This window comes from Scyliorhinus torazame, chromosome 5 (assembly GCF_047496885.1).
Source record: "Scyliorhinus torazame isolate Kashiwa2021f chromosome 5, sScyTor2.1, whole genome shotgun sequence".
Taxonomy (NCBI): Eukaryota; Metazoa; Chordata; class Chondrichthyes; order Carcharhiniformes; family Scyliorhinidae; genus Scyliorhinus; species Scyliorhinus torazame.
This window is the reverse complement of record NC_092711.1, coordinates 78,516,118-78,541,523: the sequence shown is the minus strand read 5'-3', so window position 1 is coordinate 78,541,523 and position 25,406 is coordinate 78,516,118. Positions and strand designations below refer to the sequence as shown.

General features: G+C 45.8%; 1 protein-coding gene across 6 annotated transcripts; it reads right to left on the bottom strand.

The window, feature by feature from the left end:
- Positions 1-5,257: 5,257 nt before the first annotated feature.
- On the bottom strand, positions 5,258-19,004 carry LOC140421422 (uncharacterized). 6 transcript variants are annotated; one of them, XM_072506112.1, is made up of 5 exons: positions 18,529-18,979; positions 17,972-18,078; positions 16,960-17,227; positions 12,974-13,089; positions 5,258-6,386 (listed from the first exon to the last, which is right to left on the bottom strand). In XM_072506112.1, exons 4-5 carry the CDS (start codon positions 13,062-13,064, stop codon positions 5,401-5,403), a joined length of 1,077 nt encoding a protein of 358 aa, XP_072362213.1. In that variant the 5' UTR covers positions 13,065-13,089; positions 16,960-17,227; positions 17,972-18,078; positions 18,529-18,979; the 3' UTR covers positions 5,258-5,400. The 6 variants fall into 6 exon arrangements, 5 of the variants coding, with proteins under 5 accessions (XP_072362213.1, XP_072362214.1, XP_072362210.1 ...); XR_011946754.1 differs by having other exon boundaries at positions 12,967-13,089; positions 17,972-19,004; XM_072506113.1 differs by lacking the exon at positions 16,960-17,227 and having other exon boundaries at positions 18,529-18,980.
- Between the last annotated feature and the right edge of the window lie 6,402 nt (positions 19,005-25,406).

Sequence of the window (25,406 nt, the reverse complement as noted above, 5' to 3'; positions counted from 1 at the left end):
GTGTGTACGTGGGTTTCCTCCGGGTGCTCCGGTTTCCTCCCACAGTCCAAAGATGTGCAGGTTAGGTGCATTGGCCATGCCGCATTGCCCTTAGTGTCCAAAATTGCCCTTAGTGTTGGGTGAGGTTACTGGGTTATGGGAATAGGGCGGAGGTGTTGACCTTAGGTACGGTGCTCTTTCCAAGAGCCGGTGCAGACTCGATGGGCCGAATGGCCTCCTTCTGCACTGTAAATTCTATGATAATCTAAGCACAGCAAGCAGCAAAGGTTTCAGAAATATAGGTGGAGTGAGCAAGAGGAGAAACAGAACAGAGCAATAGAAGCACTTTTCCATTCCGGTAAGTGATTCTTAAGAGAATTGTTACCTCAAAGTCTGGCCTTCTTTTTACTGCTGATTGGCTTTAACTAATTTATAATTAATCAATTCGACCAAAGTGTCTGTCCATCAATTTAAGAGATGTAGGTATGTGAATATGTTGGTGTAATTTTCCCATTCCATCGCTTGCCAATTTTCCAAGTTATCGACAACTGCATCTCAACATTTATTGAAAAAACACAGCCTTCAGGGCATTATGACCTCAGACTGTCCATTACCATGGAAACGGGACTGCTGTGCTGGAAAAGCAGCAGCATACAATGGGGTCTTTTAGCTAGTTGGCATCACTGACCTTGCTTGTCTCAAGCAATTTGCAAATGTTAAAATCTAGGTTTAATGAAAGAAAATTAAAGTGTATGATCTGTATTAATCCTTAATGGGGTTCCAGCTACTGTTGCACTCAAATAATGCTTAATATGCTTAATGAGTTCTCACTTCACCCTTTTACCTTTATCATCAGTAGGTAACTAGAAAAGCCAATTTCTCTCAGTCCCCTCCCTTTTGATTCTTCTAAAGATTAATAAGATGAATCAAAATAACGCATAGAAATTAAGGAAGAAATGCGACAGGATAGAAGTAAGCACGGGGAGGAACTCACTCACATTGTCGTGAATGGTTCACTTGTTTGAGAACAGCCTTCAACACTGGAGCGGGCAAAGCTTTGCAAGCATTCCAAAAGTATTTTATTCAAAAAAGTAATTATACAGTGCAATAACAATTCAGTAATAATGGAAATTGATTATATGATTGCAGTAATAATTGGGTAATAATGCTGTAATAAAAGTTCAATAGTAGGAGCCTTGTTCAATGTCAGGAGCCTTGTTCAATGTCTTGGGCTGGTGGTGCAGTTGGACCACTATGAACCACTTTGATTGTTGGGGTATTATGGGTAGCCATACATTGGCCAATGCATCTGATCAGCAAGACCCACTATGTAAATGACAAGTCCAAAAATGAACAATAAGAGAAATCCCTGAATGATGGAAATTCCTGTGCCACCCACCCATCCAGAGAGCCATCCCCAAAGAGAGGTGTCAGAGGGTTGGTAAAGTTTCCCAACTTCCTCTTGAATATGTGCTGACAAGCTTTTGATTTCTTCTGAATTACTGGGGTGTAGATGCACCATTGCACCAATCAGGGCACAGGTTCCACCTTTTTCGGATAGCAAATAGTCAAGTGCCACCCGATTCTGTAAAGCCACAGTTCGAATGGCTAGCATCTCGGCTGAAATGCTGCTTAAGGCTCGGGCAGTGTCATTGGCTATTTTCTCTAAGGCTGCGGCCAATTTAATGTATTCTCTGGTCAATACAATGACGCCATAGGCAGGGATGAGAGCAGAAAATAATTTCTCAGCCCCTGTGATCTCGCATTTAGATCTCATGATGATAGTGGTAGGTTGATATTTCTCAAACTGTGGGATGAGAGCTCCATGTTTTGAGTCTGCGTTATAGCATCGGCTAGGGAAAGGGAATGGCAGATGAAGGGGACAATGAATCATAAATAGCACGCTCCTCTCCAGCTCATTGGGAGCCAAGGTTATGCAGTATTACCGCAGATGTAATAGGTGCCATGATAGGTAGAATATTGGGCAACCACCTGTGGGGACCAACGTTCTGTACAATTTGTCCCATCGGTGTGATTAGATAGCCCTTTAAAGTCGATGGGATTCCTTTCATGTCCATAGACCTTTCTTGTGTCATGAGTGCACTGTGTACTGGCACTCACATCCAAATAATATTCCCATTTACTGTGTCCCGCATTCCAAGCTCTATGATTCTAGCCGATTAAACATATGGTCCCAGTTGGGAAGGTTACTTGGGGTGGTTTCTGTTTCCGATCATAGACATGTTGATACCATCGCCTGAAAGTGTTTAATGGGCGGCCTGTAGATCGCCATCTCTGAACCTCATCGTTTATCGTTTCTTTGGTTCTGGTGTCTCCACATTGGGGAAGGGGAGAGTCGGGATTTTGGAAAATGTACCCTTCTGCCATTTGGGATAAAGTAAGAGGAACAGGCTGCAGTGGGATACCTGCTTGGGAATTGGTAGGGATAGAAGAACATACCCAGTACTTAGAGACATTAAAGTCTCTGGCATAGGTATAGGACATGTAAAGGAACGTGTTAACATTGAACTCCTGGGTAAGGCCTGCTGGGCCAAACATGTAACTGAAAATCATTATTATGGCAAACAATTTTACAGATTCTGATTTTGGTACATGCGCTTCACATGTGACGCGTGAAGCCATGATTTATTTCCTTGGAGTTTCACGGCTGACTGGGTTGAGAGTAATGTCTGGTAGGGGCTTTCCCACTTGGCTCCTAACGGTTCGCGCTGAATTTGTTTGCTGTAAACGGATTCGCCGGGCACCAAGTTGCGGCCCCCCTCAGGAGGCTCGCCCCACGCCGCCAACACCTGACAGCATTTGTTAAGTTTTGACAATAACTAAGTAAAGCATCAACTCATCAGATGGCAGTCTGCCTTTCTTAAGTCAATAGTTCCCGGCAGGGACATGGGTCTGCCAGTGATGACCTCAAATGGGCTTAGGCCTGTGGTTCTGTTTGCACAAAACTAGTGGCAAGGCTTGAATCCAATTCCTGCCTTCTTGGTTGTATCTGGACAGCCGTTCTTTGAAAGTCCGGTTCATGCGTTCCACTTGTCCTGATGTTTCTGGATGATAAGGGCAGTGTCGGTTCCAATCGATGTTCAGTAACCTGCACACCTCCTGGCAAACAGCACCTGTAAAGTGGGTTCCGTTGTCTGAGTCAATGCTAGCTGGTACTCCCCATCTGGGAATATAGTCTTTGCACAGAACTTTGGCTGTATGGGTGGCTGTAGCCCTCCTGTCTGGAGCAGCCTCGACCCATCGAGAGAACGTATCCACTATTACAAGGATGTCAGTGTATCTTTGACATGTAGGAAGGGTGATGTAGTCGACCTGTATGTTCTGGAATGGTCCTGCAGGGGCAGGAGCTTTTAGCTGAGGTATTGATGTTATAGGTCGTAAGTTCTTTTGACAGGTTACACAGCGGTTTGATACCAATTGTGCATGTTTTTTGAATCTTTGCCACACCAACAATTGAGCCATCATCTGTCCTAGGGCTAAATGTCCCCATGAATGGATCTGTTGGGCCAGAAATGGCATCAGTGCCTGTGGTGCAACTGGTTTATCAGTCTGAACTTGTCTCCAAACATCATCATCATACAACTGGATGCCTGAGTCTAATCATGACCATTTCTCTTCTCGTGTAGTCATGTTGCATTTCACGTAGATCTTGTAATAAATTGGTCACTCCCAATTTTCAGATGTGTCTTGGTTCTGCTGAAAAATCCCACTGGGAGGCAGCTTCCTTTGCTACTCGGTCTGCAAGGGAGTTTCCTTGTGCTTCTATAGCGTTGTCTTGAATATGGACCTTACACTTTAGAATGTATACTTCTTTTGGCAAAGCTATGGCTTCTAGGAGGTCATCACTTCAGCGGTGGGAGTCTGTAACTCGCTGTCTGATAGGGTCATAGAAGCAGAAATCCTGATCACTTTAAAATAAATGTCTTGGATATCCAATTGAAGGACTGGGACATATAGGGCAATCGACTGAGATCTGCAAAATGGGATTAAGTGGAATAGCTCCCAGCCAGCATACATACAGTGGGCCAAATGGCCTCTCTCTTGACCAGAACTTGGAAGTTTTTACTCGGATAGTTGGAGTTTGTTTCTGATGATAATAACCTCTAAGGGACTGGAGTTTAACAGTCTAGATATTGGTGAAATAAATCAGCTGTTTTAAACACGTTGTAGATTTTTGTCTTTCCCGCCTGAGTGTTTAACATCACCTGGCTGGAGCTCAGAAAGGACAATCTCACCTCTTAGAATCAGAGAATTTACAGTGCAGAAGGCCATTCGGCCCATCAAGTCTGTACCAGCCCTGGGAAAGAGCATCCTACTTAAGCCCACCCCTCCACCATATCCCAGTAATCCTGTAACCCCACCTAACCTTTTGGACATGAAGGGCAATTTAGCATAGTCAATCCACCTAACCTGCACATCTTTGGAGTGTGGGAGGAAACCGGAGCACCCGGAGGAAACCCATGCAGACACGGGGAGAACTTACAGACTCCGCACAGACAGTGACCCAAGCAGGGAATCGAACCCGGGTCCCTGGTGCTGTGAATCAACAGTGCTACCCACTGTGCTACCTTGCCGCCCTTGCATCCAAGCTCCGGGATTGTCTGTCTTTCTTTCCGGGTAAGATTCTGTTTGTCTCTTGTATTTCACTGTGACAGGGCAGCGACCTGCTTGAAGGGAGTCAAACATGGGAATTCTGGGAAAGATGGGCAAGGATTTGGGAGGTGACAACAAGTTCAAAGAGTTTGGAGAGGAGAGGGAGGTTGAAGATGGAGCAGTAATTTGTAAGGATGGCAGGGTCAAGGGTTTGTTTTATTGAGGGGGTGATGATGGCAGATTTGAAGGACAGAGGGACAGTACCTGAAGAGAGAGAAATGTTGACAATATCCATGGACACAGGGTAGTTGGCTGATCAGTAGCTCAGTGGGAATAGATTCGATGGAGCAGGAGCTGGACCTCATGGACAAGATGAGCTCTGAGAGGGCATGAGGGGAGATGAGCGAGAAACTAGAGAAAGATGTAGGTTCAGGGCTCGGGAAAGGATGACATTTAGAGACAGTTTGGTCCGGTGGGCTCGTGGAAGGGAGGGAAGCAGCAGAGGCGACTGATCAGATTTACTGAATCTCAGTCACAAAGAAGCCCCACAAGCTCCTCACACTTCTTGTTGGTGATGAGGATGGAAGAGACAGGGGAGAGCGAGAGTACTTCAAAAGGAACTAACTTGTGACAGAGATATTAAAAAGTTTCAACACACTGCACATTTAACACAAATCTCATTTATTTGACTTTTAGCCAGAATATTAGCCACTGTAAATGGGCTGGAGTTTGTTATCAGCAGAAAGAGACCCAAATGAACATGGTTCAGTCCTGAATGTGAGCAACAGCAAAATCCAATCACTGTAGTTACTTATGGCCTCGTTGGTGTGTCAGCAGGGCCGATGACTGAGTGAATCTCTTCCCACACTCGGAGCAGGCGAATGGTCTCTCCCCTGTATGAATTCGATAGTGGTTCTGCAGGGTGGATGACTGAGCGAATCCCTTCCCACACTTGGAGCAGATGAATGGCCTCTCCCCAGTGTGAACTCGCTGATGTGCAATGAAGTGAGATGATCGCCTGAACCCAGTCCCGCAGTGAGAGCACCTGAACGGTCTCTCGTCAGTGTGAACACTTTGATGGTGCATCAGTTCGCCAGAACTTTTATAGCACTTCCCGCAGTCTGGACATTGAAATGGTCTCTCATCAGTGTGAACTCGCTGGTGGATCTGCAGAGCGGATGGCTGAGTGAATCTCTTCCCACACTTGGTGCAGACGAATGGCCTCTCCCCAGTGTGAACTCGCTGATGTACAGTTAGGTGAGATGATAGTCTGAACCCAGTCCCGCAGTGAGAGCACCTGAACGGTCTCTCGTCAGTGTGAACACGTTGATGGCACATCAGATCCCCAGATCTTTTATAGCACTTCCCGCAGACTGGACATTGAAACGTTTTCTCATCAGTGTGAACTCGCTGGTGTCTATACAGAGTGGATGGCTGAGTGAATCCCTTCCCACACTTGGAGCAGGTGAATGGTCTATCCCCAGTGTGACTGCGTCGATGAGTTTCCAGCTGGGATGGGTAAGTGAATCCTTTCCCACAGTCCGCACATTTCCACGGTTTCTCCTCAGTGTGACTGCATTTGTGGCTTGTGAGGCCTGATGACTGAGTGAATCCTCGTCCACACACACAACACGTGTACGGTTTCTCCCCACTGTGAACGATGCTTTTTCCTTCCATGTTCAAAATCCGCTGATATTCAGGATATGATAAATTGAGGATTCTGTCAGATCCTGATGTGATGCTTGGTTTGAGTTTCCAAACTTTTAAGCCTCCCCTTCGAACACCCTGTGAAACTGATTTAAAACAGAAAATAGGGATTGAGAGAGAATCCACAAAAACACAAAGGCAGGTTGTGAAATTGAGCCGAATGAATCTGGTCATTTGTGGTGCTGGCAGTAGGAAAAAGTGACCATGAAAACGGCTGGATTGTTAAAAGAACATAAGAACTAGGAGCAGGAATAGGCCATCTGGCCCCTCGAGCCTGCTCCACCATTCAATGAGATCATGGCTGATCTTTTGTGGACTCAGCTCCACTTTCCATCCCGAACACCATAAGAAATAGAAAATCGCTTATTGTCACAAGTAGGCTTCAAATGAAGTTACTGTGAAAAGCCCCTCGTCGCCACATTCCAGCGCCTGCTCGGGGAGGCTGGTACGGGAATTGAACCGTGCTGCTGGCCTGCCTTGGTCTGCTTTCAAAGCCAGCGATTTAGCCCTGTACTAAACCCTTAATCCCTTTATTCTTCAAAAAATTATCTATCTTTATCTTAAAAACATTTAATGAAGGAGCCTCTACTGCTTCACTGGGCAAGGAATTCCATAGATTCACAACCCTTTGGGTGAAGAAGTTCCTCCTAAACTCAGTCCTAAATCTGCTTCCACTTATTTTGAGGCTATGCCCCCTAGTTCTGCTTTCACCCGCCAGTGGAAACAACCTGCCCACATCTATCCTATCTATTCCCTTCATAATTTTATATGTTTCTATAAGATCCCTCCTCATCCTTCTAAATTCCAATGAGTACAGTCCCAATCTACTCAACCTCTCCTCGTAATCCAACCCCTTCAGCTCTGGGATTAACCTAGTGAATCTCCGCTGCACACCCTCCAGTGCCAGTACGTCCTTTCTCAGATAAGGAGACCAAAACTGAACACAATACTTCAGGTGTGGCCTCACTAACACCTTATACAATTGCAACATAACCTCCCTAGTCTTAAACTCCATCCCTCTCACAATGATGGACAAAATTCCATTTGCCTTCTTAATCACCTGTTGCACCTGTAAACCAACTTTTTGCGACTCATGCACTAGCACACCCAGGTCTCGCTGCACAGCAGCATGTTTTAATATTTTATCATTTAAATAATAATCCTTTTTGCTGAATATTCCTACAAAAATGGATAACCTTACATTGGTCAACATTGTATTCTATCTGCCAGATCCTAGCCCATTCACTTAACCTATCCAAATCCCTCTGGAGACTTCCAGTATCCTCTGCACTTTTTGCTTTACCACTCATCTTAGTGTCATCTGCAAACTTGGACACATTGCCCTTCGTCCCCAAGTCCAAATCATCTATGTAAATTGTGAACAATTGTGGGCCCAACACTGATCCCAGAGGGGCACCACTAGCTACAGATTGCCAACCAGAGAAACACCCATTAATCCCCACTCTTTGCTTTCTATTAATTAACCAATCCTCTATCCATGCTCCTACTTTACCCTTAATGCCATGCATCTTTATCTTATGCAGCAACCTTTTGTGTGGCACCTTGTCAAAGACTTTCTGGAAATCCAGATATACCACATCCATTGGCTCCCCGTTATCTACCGCACTGGTAATGTCCTCAAAAGATTCCACTAAATTAGTTAGGCACGGCCTGCCCTTTATGAACCCATGCTGCGCCTGCCCAATGGGACAATTTCCATCCAGATGCCTTGTTATTTCTTCCTTGATGGTAGATTCCAGCATCTTCTCTGCTACCGAAGTTAAGCTCACTGGCCTATAATTACCCGCTTTCTGCCTACCTCCTTTTTTAAACAGTGGTGTCACGTTTGCTAATTTCCAATGTGCCGGGTCCATCTCAGAGTCTAGTGAATTTTGGTAACTTATCACTAGTGCATTTGCAATTTCCCTAGCTGTCTCTTTTAGCACTCTGGAATGCATCCCATCAGGGCCAGGAGACTAGTCTACCTTTAGCCCCATTAGCTTGCCCATCACTACCTCCTGAGTGATAACAATCATCTCATGGTCCTCACCTGTCATAACTTCATTTCTATCAGTCACTGGCATGTTATTTGTGTCTTCCACTGTGAAGACCGACCTAAAAAAACCTGTTCAGTTCCTCAGCCTTTTCCTCATCTCCCATTATTAAATCTCCCTTCTCATCCTCTAAAGGACCAGTATTTATCTTAGCCACTCTTTTTTGATTTATATATTTGTAGAAACTTTTACTATCTGTTTTTATATTCTGAGCAAGTTTACTCTCATAATCTATCTTACTCTTCTTTCTAGCTTTTTTAGTAGCTTTCTGTTGCCCTGTAAAGATTTCCCAGTCCTCTAGACTTCCACTAATCTTTGCCGCTTTGTATGCTTTTTCCTTCAATTTCATACTCTCCCTTATTTCCTTAGAACTCAACGGTCAATGTTCCCTCTTTCTACCATCCTTGCTTTTTGTTGGTATATACCTTTGCTGGGCATTGTGAAAAATTGCTTGGAAGGTTCTCCACTATTCCTCAACTGTTTCACCATAAAGTCTTTGCTCCCAGTCTACCTTAGCTCTCATCCCATTGTAATCTCCTTTGTTTAAGCACAAAACACTAGTGTTTGATTTTACCTTCTCACCCTCCATCTGTATTTTAAATTCCACCATATTGTGATCGCTCCTTCCGAGAGGATCCCTAACTATGAGATCCTGAATCAATCTTGTCTCATTACACAGGACCAGATCTAGGATCGCTTGTTCCCTCGCAGGTTCCATTACATACTGTTCTAGGAAACTATCGCGGATACATTCTATAAACTCCTCCTCAAGGCTGCCTTGACCAACCTGGTTAAACCAATCGACATGTAGATTAAAATCTCCCAAGATAACTGCTGTACCATGTCTACATGCATCAGTTATTTCTTTGTTTATTGCCTGCCCCACCATAATGTTACTATTTGGTGGCCGAAAGACTACTCCTATCAATGACTTTTTCGCCTTACTATTCCTGATTTACACCCAAACGGATTTAACCTTATCCTCCATAGCACCGATATCATCCCTTACTATTGCCCGGATGTCATCCTTAAATAACAGAGCTACACCACCTCCTTTACCATCCACTCTGTCCTTCCGAATAGTTTGATACCCTCAGATATTTAACTCCCAGTCAAGACCATCCTTTAACCATGTTTCAGTAATGGCCACTAAATCATAGTCATTCACGATGATTTGTGCTATTTACCTTCTTCCGAATACTACGAGCATTCAGGTAAAGTACACTTATGTTGCCTTTAATACCTGTTTTGAATCTTAACACCTCGATCAGTAACCTCTCCCAAGTTATATTTCCTCTTAACTTTTCTCCTAATTTTCCTTGTCGTTGAACCCATATCTTCATGTAACAACCTGCCGCGTCGCTTACCATTTACGTTTTTACTTCCTGTTTTATTCCTTTTAGTATTACTGGGCCTATTCACTGAGCTCCCCTCAGTCACTGTACCTTCTGTCGCCCTTTTTGATTTTTGACTATGGCTTCTCTGCCTTACACTTTCCCCCTTACTGTATTTTGTTTCTGTCCCTGTTTTACTACCTTCCGATTTCCTGCATCGGTTCCCATCCCCCTGCCGCATTAGTTTAAACCCTCCCCAACAGCTCTAGCAATGGTGTCCCCCTAGGACATCAGTTCCAGTCCTGTCCAGGAGCGGACCGTCCGGTTTGTACCGGTCCCACCCCCCCCCAGAACCGGTACCAATACCCCAGGAATTTGAATTCCTCCCTCGTGCACCATCTCTCGAGCCACGCATTTATCCTATCTATCCTGACATTCCTACTCTGACTATCTTGTGGGACTGGTAGCAATCCTGAGATTACTACCTTTGAGGTCCTACTTTTTAGTTTAACTCCTAACTCCCTTAATTCAGCTTGTAGGACCCCGTCCCATTTCTTACCTATATCGCCTATATCGTTGGTGCCTATGTGCACCATGACAACTTGCTGTTCACCTCTCCACCTCTCCACCCCCCCCCCCCCCCCCAAGAATGTCCTGCAGCCGCTCCGAGACATCCTTGACCCTTGCACCAGGGAGGCAACATAGCATCCTGGCGTCTCGATTGCGTCCGCAGAACCGCCTGTTCCCCTTACGATTGAGTCCCCTATCACTATAGCCCTGCCATTTTTCTTCCTGCCCCGCTGCACAGCAGAGCCAGCCACGGTGCCATGAACCTGGCTGCTGATGCCTTCCCCTGGTGAGCCATCCCCCTCAACAGTATCCAAAGCGGTATATCTGTTTTGCAGGGAAATGACCACGGGGGACACCTGCACTGTCTTCCTACTCTTGCTGTCTTTTGGTCACCCATTTTCTATCTCCCTCAGTACGAACTCACTAAACGTGCTATCCACGACATCCTCAGCATCGCGGATGCTCCAAAATGAGTACATCTGCAGCTCCAGAGCTGTCATGCGGTCTAACAGGAGCTCTTTGGGAGGAGAGAGAACGAGGTGAAGAGGGATTTTATATATTGACAAGACATATTAAGAGAGTAGTTGGCAAAGTAACTTCGATCTTGAGCTTCATAAATAGTAATATTGATACCGCAACAGAAAAGCTATGCTTCTGGTGGTACGGAGGTTAGCACTGCTACCTCAGAGCGCGAGGGACCCGGGTTCAATTCCGGCCTTGGTGACTGTGTGTGTGGAGTTTGCACTTTCTCACCGTGTCTGCGTGGGTTTCCACCTGGTGCTCAGGTTTCCTCCAACAGTCCAAAGAAGAGCAAGTTAGGTGGATTGGCCTTGATAAATTGCCCCTTAGTGTCCAGGGATGTGTAGGTTAGGTGGGGCTATGGGGTTACAGGGACAGGGTAGGGGTGTGGGCTTAGGCAGGGTGCCCTTTCAGAGAATCAGTGCCGACCTGATGGCATAATGGCCCCCTTCTGCACTGTAGGAATTCTATGGTTCTAATTCTATTCTATGAATCTTTATAAAGCTCTGGTCACCACTCTTCGGGAAGGATCTGAAGGTTCTTGGAGAAAGTGCAGAGGAGATTTCCCAGAATGGTTCCAGCAGAGAAGGTTGAGGGGAGATTTGATTCAGGTACACAAGATTATGCCAGGTTTCCATCGGGTGGACAAAGAAACTCTTGTTTCCATTCACTGGTCGTCCAAGCAGTTGGGACACAGATTTAAAGTTTTGGGTAAAACCTGGATTGAACTAAATAAGATCCTGAGGGGTCTTGACAGGGTGGATGTGGAGAGGATGTTTCCTCTTCTGGGAGAATCTGGAACAAGGGGGTCAAGGTTGCAAAATAATGGGGCACCCATTTCAGATGGGGATAACGATTTTTTTCTCTTGAGGGATGGAAGACAGGGGGTGGCACAGTGGTTAGCACTGCTGCCTCACAGCACCTGGGACACAGGTTCACGTCCGACCCTGGGTGACTCTGTGGAGTTTGCACGTTCTCATCGTGTCTGTGTGGGTATCCTCGGGGTGCTCCGGTTTCCTCACACAGTTCAAAGATTTGCAGGTTAGGTGCTAAATTGCCCCTTCATCTCCAACGATGTGCACGTTGGGTGGGATATGTGGATGGGATGGGTGGGGTGTTTTTTCAGAGGGTTAGTGCTGACTTGGGCTCCTTCTGCATTGTAGGGATTCTGTGACTTAGAACTTGTGTCCTTAAAATGCAGTGGAAGTCAAGCTCTTGAATATTTTTAAGGCAGAGATGGACAGCTTCTTGATAAGCAAAGGGGTGAAATATTATCGGGGTCGGCAGGAATGTGGAATTGAGGTTAAAATTATTGAATGATGGAGCAGGCTCAAGGGGCCAACTCCTAGTTTGTGTGTTAGGAGCAGGCTCAAGGGGCGACTCCTACTCTGTATGCAAGGAGCAGGTTCGAGAGACCGACTCCTGATGTGTATGTAAGGAGCAGGGTCGAGGGGCCAAGTGGCCTGCTTCTACTTTGTATGGAAGCATGCAGGTACAGCAGGCGGTAAGGAAGGCAAATGGTTTGTTGGCCTTCATAGCAAGAGGGTTTGAGTCGAAGAGCAGGGATGTCTTGCTGCAATTATACAGGGCCTTGGTGTCCTTATCGGAGGAAAAATGATCGACTGTTACAAGTAGGCTTACATTAACACTGCGATAAAGTTCCTGTGAAAAGCCCCTAGTCGCCACACTCCAGCTTCTTTTCAGGTACACTGAGCGAGAATTCAGAACGTCCAATTCACCTCGCAAGCACATGTTTCGGGACTTGTGGGAGGAAACCGGAGCACCTGGAGGAAACCCACGCAGACACATGAAGAATGTGCAGACTCCGCCCATTCAGTGACCCAAGCCGGGAAACAAACCCGGGTCTCTGGCGCTGTGAAACAATGGTGCTAACCACTGTGCTATCGTGCCGATTAGAGAGCTGGCATGGACTCAATGGACCTAATGCTTTTCTCTGTATGATTTGTTTGTGTAATCTAGTTTTGTAATTTAACCCCAGTGGGTGTTCAGATATCACTCAGATAAATCTGAGCTACACTCCCTCCGAGGCCATTCTCCCCTTCCTCAGGTTTGTTGCGCAGAACTGAACACAGTTCTCCAGGTTTGGCCTAACCAGGGTTTGTGAATCTCGGGGCTTTTCCAGTCACAGTGAGACCTGAAATCTTCCCTCACAGACAGAACAGACAAACCTTTTACCTTCCACACCCAGATGCTGCTGATATTCAGTTTCTGATGAACCAAGTGACTCTGTCAGATCGCGATGTGACGTTTGGTTTGCGTTTCCCATCTGTTAAACCTCCACTTCCAGTATCCTGTAAATTTACAGAAACCTCACTGTCAGTTTAGGATAGAAATTCAAAACATTCTCTCCTCACCAAGTTTGATTAAATGTATTCCTGGAGCTTTGATCACATGACCTGCCCCCATCCTCCAGCCATTAATCGGTCAACACATCCATCCTTGTGACACACTGCCTTCCTCGGCCAATTGGGAAGCAAAAGGACTCATTACCTTAAAGGACAGTGATTGACTGTCAGCCAAACAACCTTTATCCCATTTTCAATATTTGTATATCCGCTTAAGAGAAATGTTAAAAGAAAAATACATTAAAATCTTCTTTACCGTCCTAATGATTTCCCAGACACGAATCTCACCAAGACAGAAGGTTAAATTTGAATTCATTTAAAGTCTTCTGAAGACCCTGAAACCATTGTCAATTGTTGCAAAGACCCACCTAGTTCACTGATGTCCTTCAGTGAAGGAAATCTTCTATCCTTACCTGGTCTGGCCTACATGTGACTCCAGATCTACAGTCAGCTTGTTGACTCTTAAAATGCTCTCTGAGATGCCCTCAGTTCAAGGGCAATTAGTGCTGGGCAGTGAATGCTGGCCCAGCCAGCGACACCCACATCCCGTGAATGAACAGAAAAGAAAATCTGCCATCCTTACCTGGCCTGGCCGACACGATTCCAAACCACAGCAATGTGGTTGATTCTTTAAATGCCCTCCGAGATGGCCGAGCAAACCGCTCGGTTCCAGGAAAATTAGGAATGGGCAATAAATGTTGACTCCCACAAATGAATAAAATAAAATGCTGGAGACTCCAGTCAGTCAATCCGGGAGAGTTGGCATCCGGTCCAGGCTCGCAGCGCATGCGCCCTGCGGCACCTTGTCCTCTGTAAAGATGGCGGCCGGTAACCCGGGCCTGTCACCGCTCAGCTCTCACTCTGTTCGGTGCTGTTTAAGACAGGACCATTAACATTTTACTCGGGAGTTGAAGCCTCCACGGGGTGTTTATGAAGCCTCCCGGCTCACTCCGCAGCTTCTATTGCTCCCTGGCCACCCACCGGCTCCAATCCTGAAAGTCGCTCGATTGTTTCTTCCCCGCTCCTCGCACCGTCAGCGACAATCTGAAATGTGTATGCGCCGATCACAGCCCGAACTGCGCATGCTCCAGTCACAGCCGGACTCTGCACATGGGCGAGGAGCTTCTGTCATGTGGATAGAGCACATTCTCAGCTGCAACGCATGTTGGGTTATTAACCCGCCATTAAAATGGATATTTTTTGAAGGAAATTATGCTTTGCGAACTGATTACGATTAGTAACATTGGGCCAAGGGAACAAATGCATTAAATCAATTAATACAGCACCTAAATAGTATGGGCCCTCCACCACAGTTAAACTGCCCCTCGCCAATAACAATGAGCTGAAATTGGATCAAATAGTTTGAGCTTTTAAAGTTGGAGTGTTAACCAGTGGGAAAACTGAGGAAATCCCTTTGCACATAGAACATACAGTGTAGAAGGAGACCATTCGGCCCATCGAGTCTGCACCGACCCACTTAAGCCCTCACTTCCACCCTATCCCCATAGCCCAATAACCCCTCCTACCCTTTTTGGACATAAAGGGCAATTTAGTACAGCCAATCCACCTAACCTGCACTTCTTTGGACTGTGGGATGAAACTGGAGCACCTGGAGGAAACCCACGCAGACACAGGGAGAACGTGCAGACTCCTCACAGACAGTGACCCAGCGGGGAATCGAACCTGGGACCCTGGCGCTGTGAAGCCACAGTGCTAGCTACTTGTGCTGCCCAGAAAGTGTGTGAGTGATCTCCCTCTGAACTGCTCCTGAACTGCACATTAGATCAATTAATGACTAACTCATATTCATTCTTATCCAATGGAAACATCTTCCACTTGTCTCTCATATCAAACCTTTTCATAATCTTACAGGATCAGGTCATCCTTCATTCCCTTTTCCAGAGAAAAGGTTTACACCCTGTCCAACCTTTGTTGCTGGGTAAAACCTGCCAGTTCAGGCATAATTTAAATATATTTGCCTGCATCTTCTCCAGTCCTTCTAGATCCATTTTATGACTTTACTTAATCTGAGCAGCAAACTCACAATTGCCCCCAAATGCCTGTGTGTTGCAGTATTTTAATCATTTTCCATTAGCTAAATATAAGATGGGACAGAAGAAGCAGATCCAATGAGTCTGTAACGCTGTCGAGCATCTACAAACTTGCCTCTTCCCCTTACTGCTAAACAGTTGACTTTTTCACTCTTAACCTGTCAGTTGTGGCATTAAGAATAATGTGTCAAAGAAAGACTGGATTTCAGCTCGGTGTCACTGGGCCAGACTAAATTAGTGCACAGGATTGTTGAGGCTAATGTCTCCATATCATAAGATGGGTCTTGAAGGACTGGGGTAGATACAGGAAAGTGTACCAGAATGATGCCTGATTGGGCAGGTTACACCCAGCAAGAAATGCAGAGGCTCGATGAGCCGTATGGTCTACACCCGTTCCCATTTCTTGTGTTCTTATGAACATCACTGTAAGTCATTTCCATGCAGACACAACAGATGCAACAACCACCAGTTCATCGCCATCCTTCCCATAATCCAGGATTCCAAACACACTTTCCAGGTGACAGTGAATTACTTGTACTTCTTGCTATCCAGTATTGTGTATTCACTGCTCACGATTTGGTCTGCTCTACACTGAGGAGATTAAATCTGGATTGGTGACTGTGGAACATCACGATTCAGTCAGCAAGCATAATCCTGAGCTTCTGATCATTTAATATTTTAATTCCCTGCCCCACTCCCACTCTGTCCTCGGCCTCCTGCACTGCTCCAATAAAGCTCAAAGGAAACTCGAGGAACAGAACCGCATCCTTGATCAGGCAATTTCTGACCTTCCAGACACAACATTCATTTCAGTAATTTCAGATTATAATCATCACTCCGATATTTTTAGACAGTTGGTGCTGGTAACGGTTCTGCTGTTGCCATTTACCAGGACCTGTCTTTTATTTATTCTCTTGTCCTATTAATTTATTTACTTAGAACATGGACCATTACAGCGCAGTACAGGCCCTTCGGCCCTCGATGTTGCGCCGACCTGTGAAACCACTCTAAAGCCAATCTACACTATTCCCTTATCGTCCATATGTTATCTCATTGTCACCCAGTTTTGTCTTGCACCATTATCCCCTTTGTCATTTATTCACTTCAGCCTCACATCCTCCCAAACTGCCCCCTCTGAAATGGCCGAGCAAGCCACTCAGTTCAAGGGCAATTAGGGGTGGGCAGCAAATGCCGGCTCAGCCAGCGACACCCACATCCCAAGAACACATAAAGGAAAGTCGGCAGTTAGAAAGGCAAATGCAATGTTCGCATTCATTTCAAGAGAGCTACAATACAGGATGAATGGGGATGAGAAACATATCAGCCATGATCGAATGGCAGAGCAAACTCGAAAACTCGATGGGCTGAATGGCTTAATTCTGCTTCTTTATCTTTTTTTTAATGAGGGGATCTCAGAAACATTTGTAAAAAAATTGTTGGAATCCATCCCAGACCTGGATACAGATCAATTGGTTCTTGGAGGAGACTTCAATTGTATTCTGGATCCTAAATGGACTGGTCCAAGCTGATTCAACCACTACAAAAACATGAAAAAGGAATGAAAGCAGACAGACACCCGGCATCGACCCCGACACCAGAAACGACAACGGCAAACCCAGCAAAAGATTTTTAAAAACTGTTCCCATCAGTAGATTGTAAAAGGATTACGGGACACAGATTTAAGATTGTGAACAAGATCTACAGGGGAGAAAGGAGGTAGTCATTTTATACAGTGAGTGATAATGATACGGAACTCAATGCTTACACACAAAGGTCGATAATCTCCAGATCCAGATCCTCCCACTCATTGAAACGTCTCCCGACAAAGATGACAAACGCGCATGCGCCCTGGTGCACATCCAATAAAGATGGCGGCTGTTAACCCGAGCCGAACATGAGGAGCTGCAGCTCCGCTCGGTACAAATGGGGTCCCGGAAACTCTTTTCCGAGGATTGCAGCACCGAATGGTGCTGACAGAATTTGATGTGAGGATTGGTTGTGAGTTTCCTGTCTGCGAATCCCTTTCTAAGCCCCTGTGAAAGAAGTTTACAAAGCCATCACTGTCAGTCCAGAAATGAAATTCAGGAAAGATAAATATTTCTACTGGTTTGAGTTTGCTGTGTGTAAATCCTCCCTGACTAATCCCCTGTAAAAGGAGTTTCCAAAATTAATCACTATCAGTCCAGGATAGAAATCCACAACATTCTCCCCTCCTGCTTCCTGGTCCAGGATGACCGCTCTTGCCCCCCGCTGCACAGTGACCCTCTTGTCGTCAGCAGTCCCCTAATTTGAGGGTGACATCTACTCAGGGTTATGAATTTCTACCCTGGGTCTTCATGTGGCTGAACAGAGCCGCAGAGCTTTGGACACATGGGACAGAATGTCGAATAAGACAGTGAAATCCGGAGAGCAGGATTGGCTTCCTTTCCTTTCCATCTCTGCCACCGCTTTGCATCATCAATAAGACATTGAGACTCAAGGACTAATCCAGGTTGATGGACAAGTTGTCTCCATTCTGAACAATGGGGAACAAACTCCTCCCACTCATTGAAACATCGTCCCTGACAAAGATGACAAACGCGCATGTGCCCTGATGCACATCCAATAAAGATGGCGGCCGTTAACCCGAGCCAAACATGAGGAGCTGCAGCTCCGCTCGGTACAAATGGGGACCCGGAAACTCTTTTCCGAGGATTGCAGCTTACAACAGCTTTTCACAACGTTTTCGCCCACCCCTGCAATCACTTGCTTCCTCCATACTGTTAAGCACCTCTTACCAATTTTGGAATTCACGAAGAACGGAGAATTTGGCACTCATCCAAAACTCCATTCACGGTAGCGATGTGAATGGAGAATTACGGCCGTTGTTTCTGTAAGGCTATTACTGGGGTAAAAGAAAAGAAAGAATTTGAATTGTACTTTTGTGTTTGTATTGAGATCTTTCCAACCTTCTTTCTCCAGTATAATATAGTTAATTTTTCTTTGATTCTTAGTATTAAAAGTTAGGGCAGCATGGGAGCACAGTGAGTAGCACAGTTGCTTCACAGCTCCAGGGTTCCAGGTTCGATTCCCGGCTTGGGTCACTGTCTGGGCGGTGTCTGTACGTCCTCCCCTTGTCTCCGTGAGTTTCGTCCGGGTGCTCCCGTTTCCTCCCAGTCAAAAGATGTGCAGTTTAGGTTGATTGGTCATGATCAATTGCCCTGAGTGTCCAAGCTTCTGGGGTTAGGGTGGAGGCGTGGCCTTGAGTGGGGTTCTCTTTCTAAGGGCCGGTGGGCCGAATGGCCTCCTTCAGCACTGTAAATTCAATGAAGATGCCCTTCGACATCGCCATTACCCACACTGCGCATGCTTCAATCACAGCGTGTCCCGCCCCTCATTCACTCCGATTGTTTGGAGGACCAGCCGCCCTGACTCGGTCCTCCAGACCGCCACTCCTCTTCCTATTGGTCAGGAGCTACCGTCAATCACTCGGGCATTGTGACAGTTTCAGATGGTGAATGCGGCCACAGGCTCAGGCTGACTCGCTGATTGTCCAATAATAAGTGAGAGTCACCGGGATCCTGAAGCACCCCCTCTGACACGTCATCAAGGTGGCCCCTCAGCTCCGCTAAACAAAGATGGCGGCCGTGGAACTGGGCCTGACACCCGATAAAAGCTCCGCAGCTGCAAACACTGGACTTGCAAGGTCTTATTCCGGCCTTCTGACCAGCAGGGCGAGTTTATGGCGCCTTCACTCCCTCCTTACCTCGACTCCCGGCTCCATTCCTCCCTCTGCCTTACCGCCCAAAACAGCCACTCCCGCACTCGCAGACCTCCGAGCAAAGTGACACTGCGCATGCTCGTTACACCAAACCAAGCGTCTGCGGACTGGGCTCCTGTGCAGTGAATAGGGCACATTCACAGCCGCAGTGAATGTTGGGTGATAGCCGCACCATTGTCACCACAAGCAGTAAATACAAAGTAACTTCGTTACCAATTGATAAAAATAATCAAACAAATTATTGTCAATAGGTAATCTGCTATTTTCCATTTCTCAAAATGATTAAATGCTTCTCTCCTGTGGAACAATACAGAACTTAAGGAGTTTTTTCCCCAATGGGTCCTTCCTCTCTCCTCCCCAGAGGATGCAAACTCTTGCTGGATTCAATCCCAGAATCAGTAGTTCCTCTATCTTCTTCCCTCTTGCTCGTGATACTGAATGTTCAATGTTTTCTAGAATGATCCAGCACAGATGTCACTCGGCACACCATGTCTGTCCTGACCCTGTACAAGAGCTGCCACTTTTTCTGGTTAAATTCCATTTGCCACTGTTCTGCCCATATGATCAGCCCACCTGTATCATCCTGTAATTTAAGGCTTTCTCCTCGCTAGTTACCACACCAACAATTTTCCATCTGCAAACTTATCAATCATACCTTCACATATTTCAAGACCTCGATTTTATATATAATTACTCTTGGTGACTGAGGATGCAACAGGATCTCCACCAGCACCTGAACCTGTGCTTCCTTCCTTCGAGAGCTTTAATAGTTCTGGAGAAACAATGCTGAAAACGCTGGTGTTCTGGTCAAGGCTAATATGTGGGTGCTTCCTTGCCTGTCTCTGAATTTACTCCACTCCTGTTCACTCCCCACTTATGTAATACGCATTGACCGTAATGACTGGGAAGAGTTTAGAACATAGAACAGTACAGCACAGTTCAGGCCCTTCGGCCCACGATGTTGTGCCGACCATTTATCCTAATCTCAGATCAACCTAACCTTCAATTTACTGCTGTCCATGTGCCAAAAGTCCCGAATGTTTCTGACTCCACCACCTCTGCTGGCAGTGCATTCCACCCACCCACCACTTTCAGTGTAAAGAACCTACCTCTTACATCTCCCCTATACCTTCCTCCAATCACCTTAAAATTATGTCTCCATGTGACAGCCATTTCTGTCCTGGGGAAAAGTCTCTGACTATCCACTCTATCCATGCTTCCCATTATCTTGTACACCTCTATCAAGTCACCTCTTTTCCTTCTTCGCTCCAGTGAGGAAAGCCCTCGCTTACTAAACCTTTCTTCATAAGGAATGCCCTCCAGTCCAGGCAGCATCTTGGTAAATCTCCTCTGTACCCTCTCCAAAGCATTCATATCCTTCCTGTCTTCTACTGGCCAGCCAATTCTGTATCCAGACAGCCACATTTCCCTGTGTCCCCATGCCCCCTAACTTTATGAATGAGCCTACCATGGGAAAACTGTCTCACTGAAATCCAAATACACCATATCCACTGCCCGACCTTCATCAACGTGTCTCGTCACATCCTCAAAGAATTCAATGAGGCTTGTGAGGCACGACCTGCCCCTCACAAAGCCATGCTGACTATCTTTAATCAAACTATGGTTTTCTAAACAATCATAAACCCTATCTCTCAGAATCCACTGCAGTACTTTGCTCACCACAGACGTAAGACTGATGGGCCTGTAATTCCCAGGGATTTCCCTATTCTCTTTCTTGAACAGGGTAACAACATTTGCCTCCCTCCAATCATCTGGTACTACTGCAGTGGAGAGTGAGGACGCAAAGATCATCGCCAACGGTGCAGCAATCTCCTCCCTCGCTTCCCGTAGTAACCTTGGGTAAATCCCGTCTGGCACAGGGGACTTATCTATCTTGATGCTTTTCAAAATTTCCAGCACATCCTCCTTCTTAATGTCAACCTGTTCGTGTCTATTAACCTGGTTCACACTGCTCTTATGAGCAAGAAGGCCCCTCTCTCTCGTGAATACTGAAGCAAAATATTCATTTAGGGCCTCCCCATCTCCTCAGACCCGAGGCACAAGTTCCCTCCACTATCCCTGATCGGTCCTACTCTCACTCTGATCATCCTCTTATTTCTCACATAAGTGTAGAACGCCTTGGGGTTTTCCCTAATCCTTCCCACCAGGGCTTTTTCATGCCCCCTTCTCAGTCCATTTTTGAGTTGCTTCCTGGCTACCTTGTAACCCTCTAGAGCCGTGCTAGATCCTTGCTTCCTCAACCTTACATAAGCTTTGTTCTTCCTCTTGACTAGCAACTCCATTTCACTTGTCATCCAAGACTCATTCACCTTACCATTCCTTCCTCGTCTCAGTGGGACAAAACTATCCAGCATTCGCAGCAAGTGCTCCTTAAACAACCCCCACATTACTGTTGTGCATTTCCCAAGAACAATTGTTCCCACTTAATGCTCCTCAGCTCCTATCGAATAGCTGCCAATCAGTCACTATAGTGACAACATGCCCACCAAACTGCATCATTAGGGCACCATGGTAGCACAGTGGTTAGCACTGTTGCTTCAGAGTCCCAGGTTCCCATGTTCGATTCCCACTTGGGTCACTTTCTGTGCAGAGTCTGTGCATTCTCCCCAAAAGACCTGCTTGTTAGGTGAATTAGTCACCCGAACAGGCGCCAGAGTGTGGCGACTGGGGGATTTTCACAGTAACTTCATTACAGTGATAATGTAAGCCTACGTATGACAATAATAAAGATTATTATTATTACTTTTGAGTTCCAATGCCTCAATGAAGAGGCAGAGAGTAACAGAGAGGGATCTCTGCCAAAGATGTGCGGGTCGAGAAACACCTTCTCCAATCGCAAAAAGACCACAAGAGAAAACACATGACTCTGAGGAGATGTCATCCTCGAAATGAGGAACAGCCAACAACAGAGGAGGAGCAGGTCATGAAGGTGTGACAGTCGATGGGACTGTGTGTTTGAACAGTTCAGCTGGAATGCCATCCTTGCTAGGTGCCTTTCTGCTTGTTCAACAATCAATGGCCTTTCCCAGTTCAAGTGATGAGGATTTCTTGTCCAACTCAACCATGACAGGAAGCTGCAGTCAAAGAGACTGGGAGGAGTCCTTCTCACAGGGGTACAGCTCACAGTCTTGTTCAACCCAGCGGGATATGTGTACATCTGTTGGTGACAACTTCACCCAAATCCATAATCAGGATAGCACGGTGGCGCAGTGGTTAGCACCGCTGCCTCACGGCGCCGGTCCCTGGTTCGATCCTGGCTCCGAGTCAATCTCCGTGTGGAGTTTGCACATTAGAACATAGAACATTACAGCACAGTACAGGCCCTTCAGCCCTCGATGTTGCGCCGACCTGTGAAACCATTCTAAAGCCCATCTACACTATTCCCTTATCGTCCATATGTCTACCCAATGACCATTTGAATACCCTTAGTGTTGGCGAGTCCACTACTGTTGCAGACAGGCATTCCACGCCCTTACTACTCTCTGAATAAAGAACCTAGCTCTGACATCTGTCTTATATCTATCTCCCCTCAATTTAAAACTATGTCCCCTCGTGCAAGATATCATCATCAGAGGAAAAAGGCTCTCACTGTCCTCCCTATCCAATCCTATGATCATCTTGTATGCCTCAATTAAGTCACCTCTTAACCTTCTTCTCTCTAACGAAAACAGCCTCAAGTCCCTCAGCCTTTCTTCATAAGATCTTCCCTCCATACCAGGCAACATTCTGGTAAATCCCCTCTGCACCCTTTCCAATGCTTCCACATCCTTCCTATAATGCGGCGACCAGAATTGCATGCAACACTCCAAATGCGGGTGCACCAGAGTTTTGTACGGCTGCAACATGACCTCATGGCTCCGAAACTCAATCCCTCTGCCAATAAAAGCTAACACACCGTACGCCTTCTTAACAACCCTCTCAACCTGAATGGCAACTTTCAGGGATCTATGTACATGGACACCTAGATCTCTCTGCTCATCCACACTGCCAAGAATCTTACCATTAGCCCAGTACTCTGTCTTCCTGTTATTCCTTCCAAAATGAATCACCTCACACTTTTCTGCATTAAACTCCATTTGCAACCTCTCAGCCCAGCGCTGCAGCTTATCTATGTCCCTCTGTAACTTGTAACATCCTTCCGCACTATCCACAACGCCAACGACTTTAGTGTCGTCTGCAAATTTACTCACCCATCCTTCTACGCCCTCCTCCAGGTCATTTATAAAAATGGCAAACAGCAGCGGCCCCAAACCAGATCCTTGTGGCACACCACTAGTAACTGGACTCCAGTCTGAACACTTCCCATCAACCACCACCCTTTGTCTTCTTCCAGCTAGCCAATTTCTGATCCAAACTGCTAAATCTCCCTGAATCCCATGCTTCCGTATTTTCTGCAGTAGCCTACCGTGGGGAACCTTATCAAACGCTTTATTGAAATCCATATACACCACATCAACTGCTTTACCCTCATCCACCTGTTTGGTCACCTTCTCAAATAACTCAATTAGGTTTGTGAGGCACGACCTACCCTTCACAAAACCGTGTTCACTATCTCTAATCAAATTATTCCTTTCCAGATGATTATACATCCTATCTCTTACAAACCTTTCCAAGATTTTGCCCACAACAGAAGTAAGGCTCACTGGTCTATAGTTATCGGGGTTGTCTCTACGCCCCTTCTTGAACAAGGGGACAACATTTGCTATCCTCCAGTCTTCTGGCACTATTCCTGTAGACAAAGATGACTTAAAGGTCAAAGCCAAAGGCTCAGCAATCTCCTCCCTAGCTTCCCAGAGAATTCTAGGATAAATCCCATCTGGCATTCTCCCCGTGTTTGCGTGCGTTTCGCTCCCACAACCCCAAAACCTGCAGGGCAAATAGATTGGCTGTGCTAAATAGCCCCTTAATTGGATAAAATTAATTGGGTGCTCTAAATTTAAAAAAAAAAATCCATCATCAAAGGCATTTCAGATTCCTTGATAAAAGCAAATTACTGCAGATGCTGGAATCTGAAACCAAAAGAAATATGAAACTATCTTTTGTTTCAGATTCCTTGACGTAGGCTGCTCCAGTGTTTATTTGCACAGCATCTCCATCTTTTACGGAAAGGTTTTGGCAATGTTCAAGTCCCAAGTGATGCACTGTTTTAGCTCTTGGGTTTATGTTGGGCATCAGGTAGGCTTTGCCTTATGCTTCAATGACAGATTTCATCTCTGCTGAGTGGGTCTCAAAACCGTCTTTATTGTGGGTTCCACCTTTACCAAATGTTGCTGCTGCTGTGTCAGAAATTATTCAACTCAGCAACTTCCAAACTTCATCAATAATAATGTTGATTGATTAAGTTTCTATTGATGAGCCTGTGAAATATTTTCTGGTTTTATTTCATGTTGATAATTTAATTTCATAATGCTGGTGTCACAGTGAAGAATGTGTAAGTCAGAAAGAATTGTCAGCAAGGATTAATCAGCATTTTCCACTTGGAGATCAGTGGAATGTTTCAGAAACTGAATTATAGATTTTGCACAAAAAACTATTTAGGATTAAAGTAACATTTCATAACGCTATAGCAAGTGTGTTCCTGGGAGAGACCTTGAATAAAGAGGAAAGATGTTTTTAAAAAGAGACTCTGCAGCCCCAAATTCAGTGACGAATCCAGAATATTAAACTGCAGCCAGTTATAGGGGTTGTTGACATCAGCAGAAATAAACCAAATATTGTAAGACTGTCGATCTTGTCTGTGATTAACAGCAGCAATAACAGCAGAATCCAGTCTCTTCAGTCACTCATGAAGCTGTTGACGTAGCAAGAGGTTAAATGACTGAGTGAATCCCTTTCCACACACAGAGCAGATGAGCGTCTTCTCCCCTGTGTGAGTGTGTGTCTGTAACAAACAGCAGGCTGCAGGATTGAGAGCATCTCTTCCCACATACAGAGGAGATGAACGGTCTTTCCCCAGTGTGAATATGGTGGAGTGCAATGAGTGGATGACTGCCTGAAATTCTTCCTACACTGAGTACAAGTAAGTGGATTCTCCTCGGTATGTATTTGCTTGTGTATCAGAAAGCTGGATGAATGAATGAATCCCTTCCCACACCGAGAGCAAGTGAACGGTCTTTCCACAGTCTGAACATGCTGGTATACATTGAAGTTAGATGACTGCCTGAACCTCTTTTCACAGTGAGTGCAGCTGAATGGCCTCTCCTCAGTGGGAATTTGCTGGTGTGACATGAGGCTGGCTGACCTACTGAATTCCTTCCCACTCACAGAACAGATGATTGGCTTCTCCCCAGTGTGACTGCGTTGATGATTTTCCAGCTGAGATGAACATTGAACCATTTTGCACAGTCCTCACATTTCCACACTTTCTCCATGGTGCTGGTGTCCTTGTGTCTCTCCAGGTTGGATGATCAGTTGAAGCCTCGTCCACACAG

Excerpts from the sequence above, each read along its gene's own strand:
- LOC140421422 (XM_072506110.1), bottom strand. The coding sequence starts at position 13,064 with ATGGGAAACGCAAACCAAACGTCACATCGCGATCTGACAGAGTCACTT. Across the intron at positions 6,387-12,973 it reads GCAGCATCTGGGTGTGGAAG|TTTCACAGGGTGTTCGAAGG; the intron begins GTAAAAGGTTTG and ends GTTTTAAATCAG.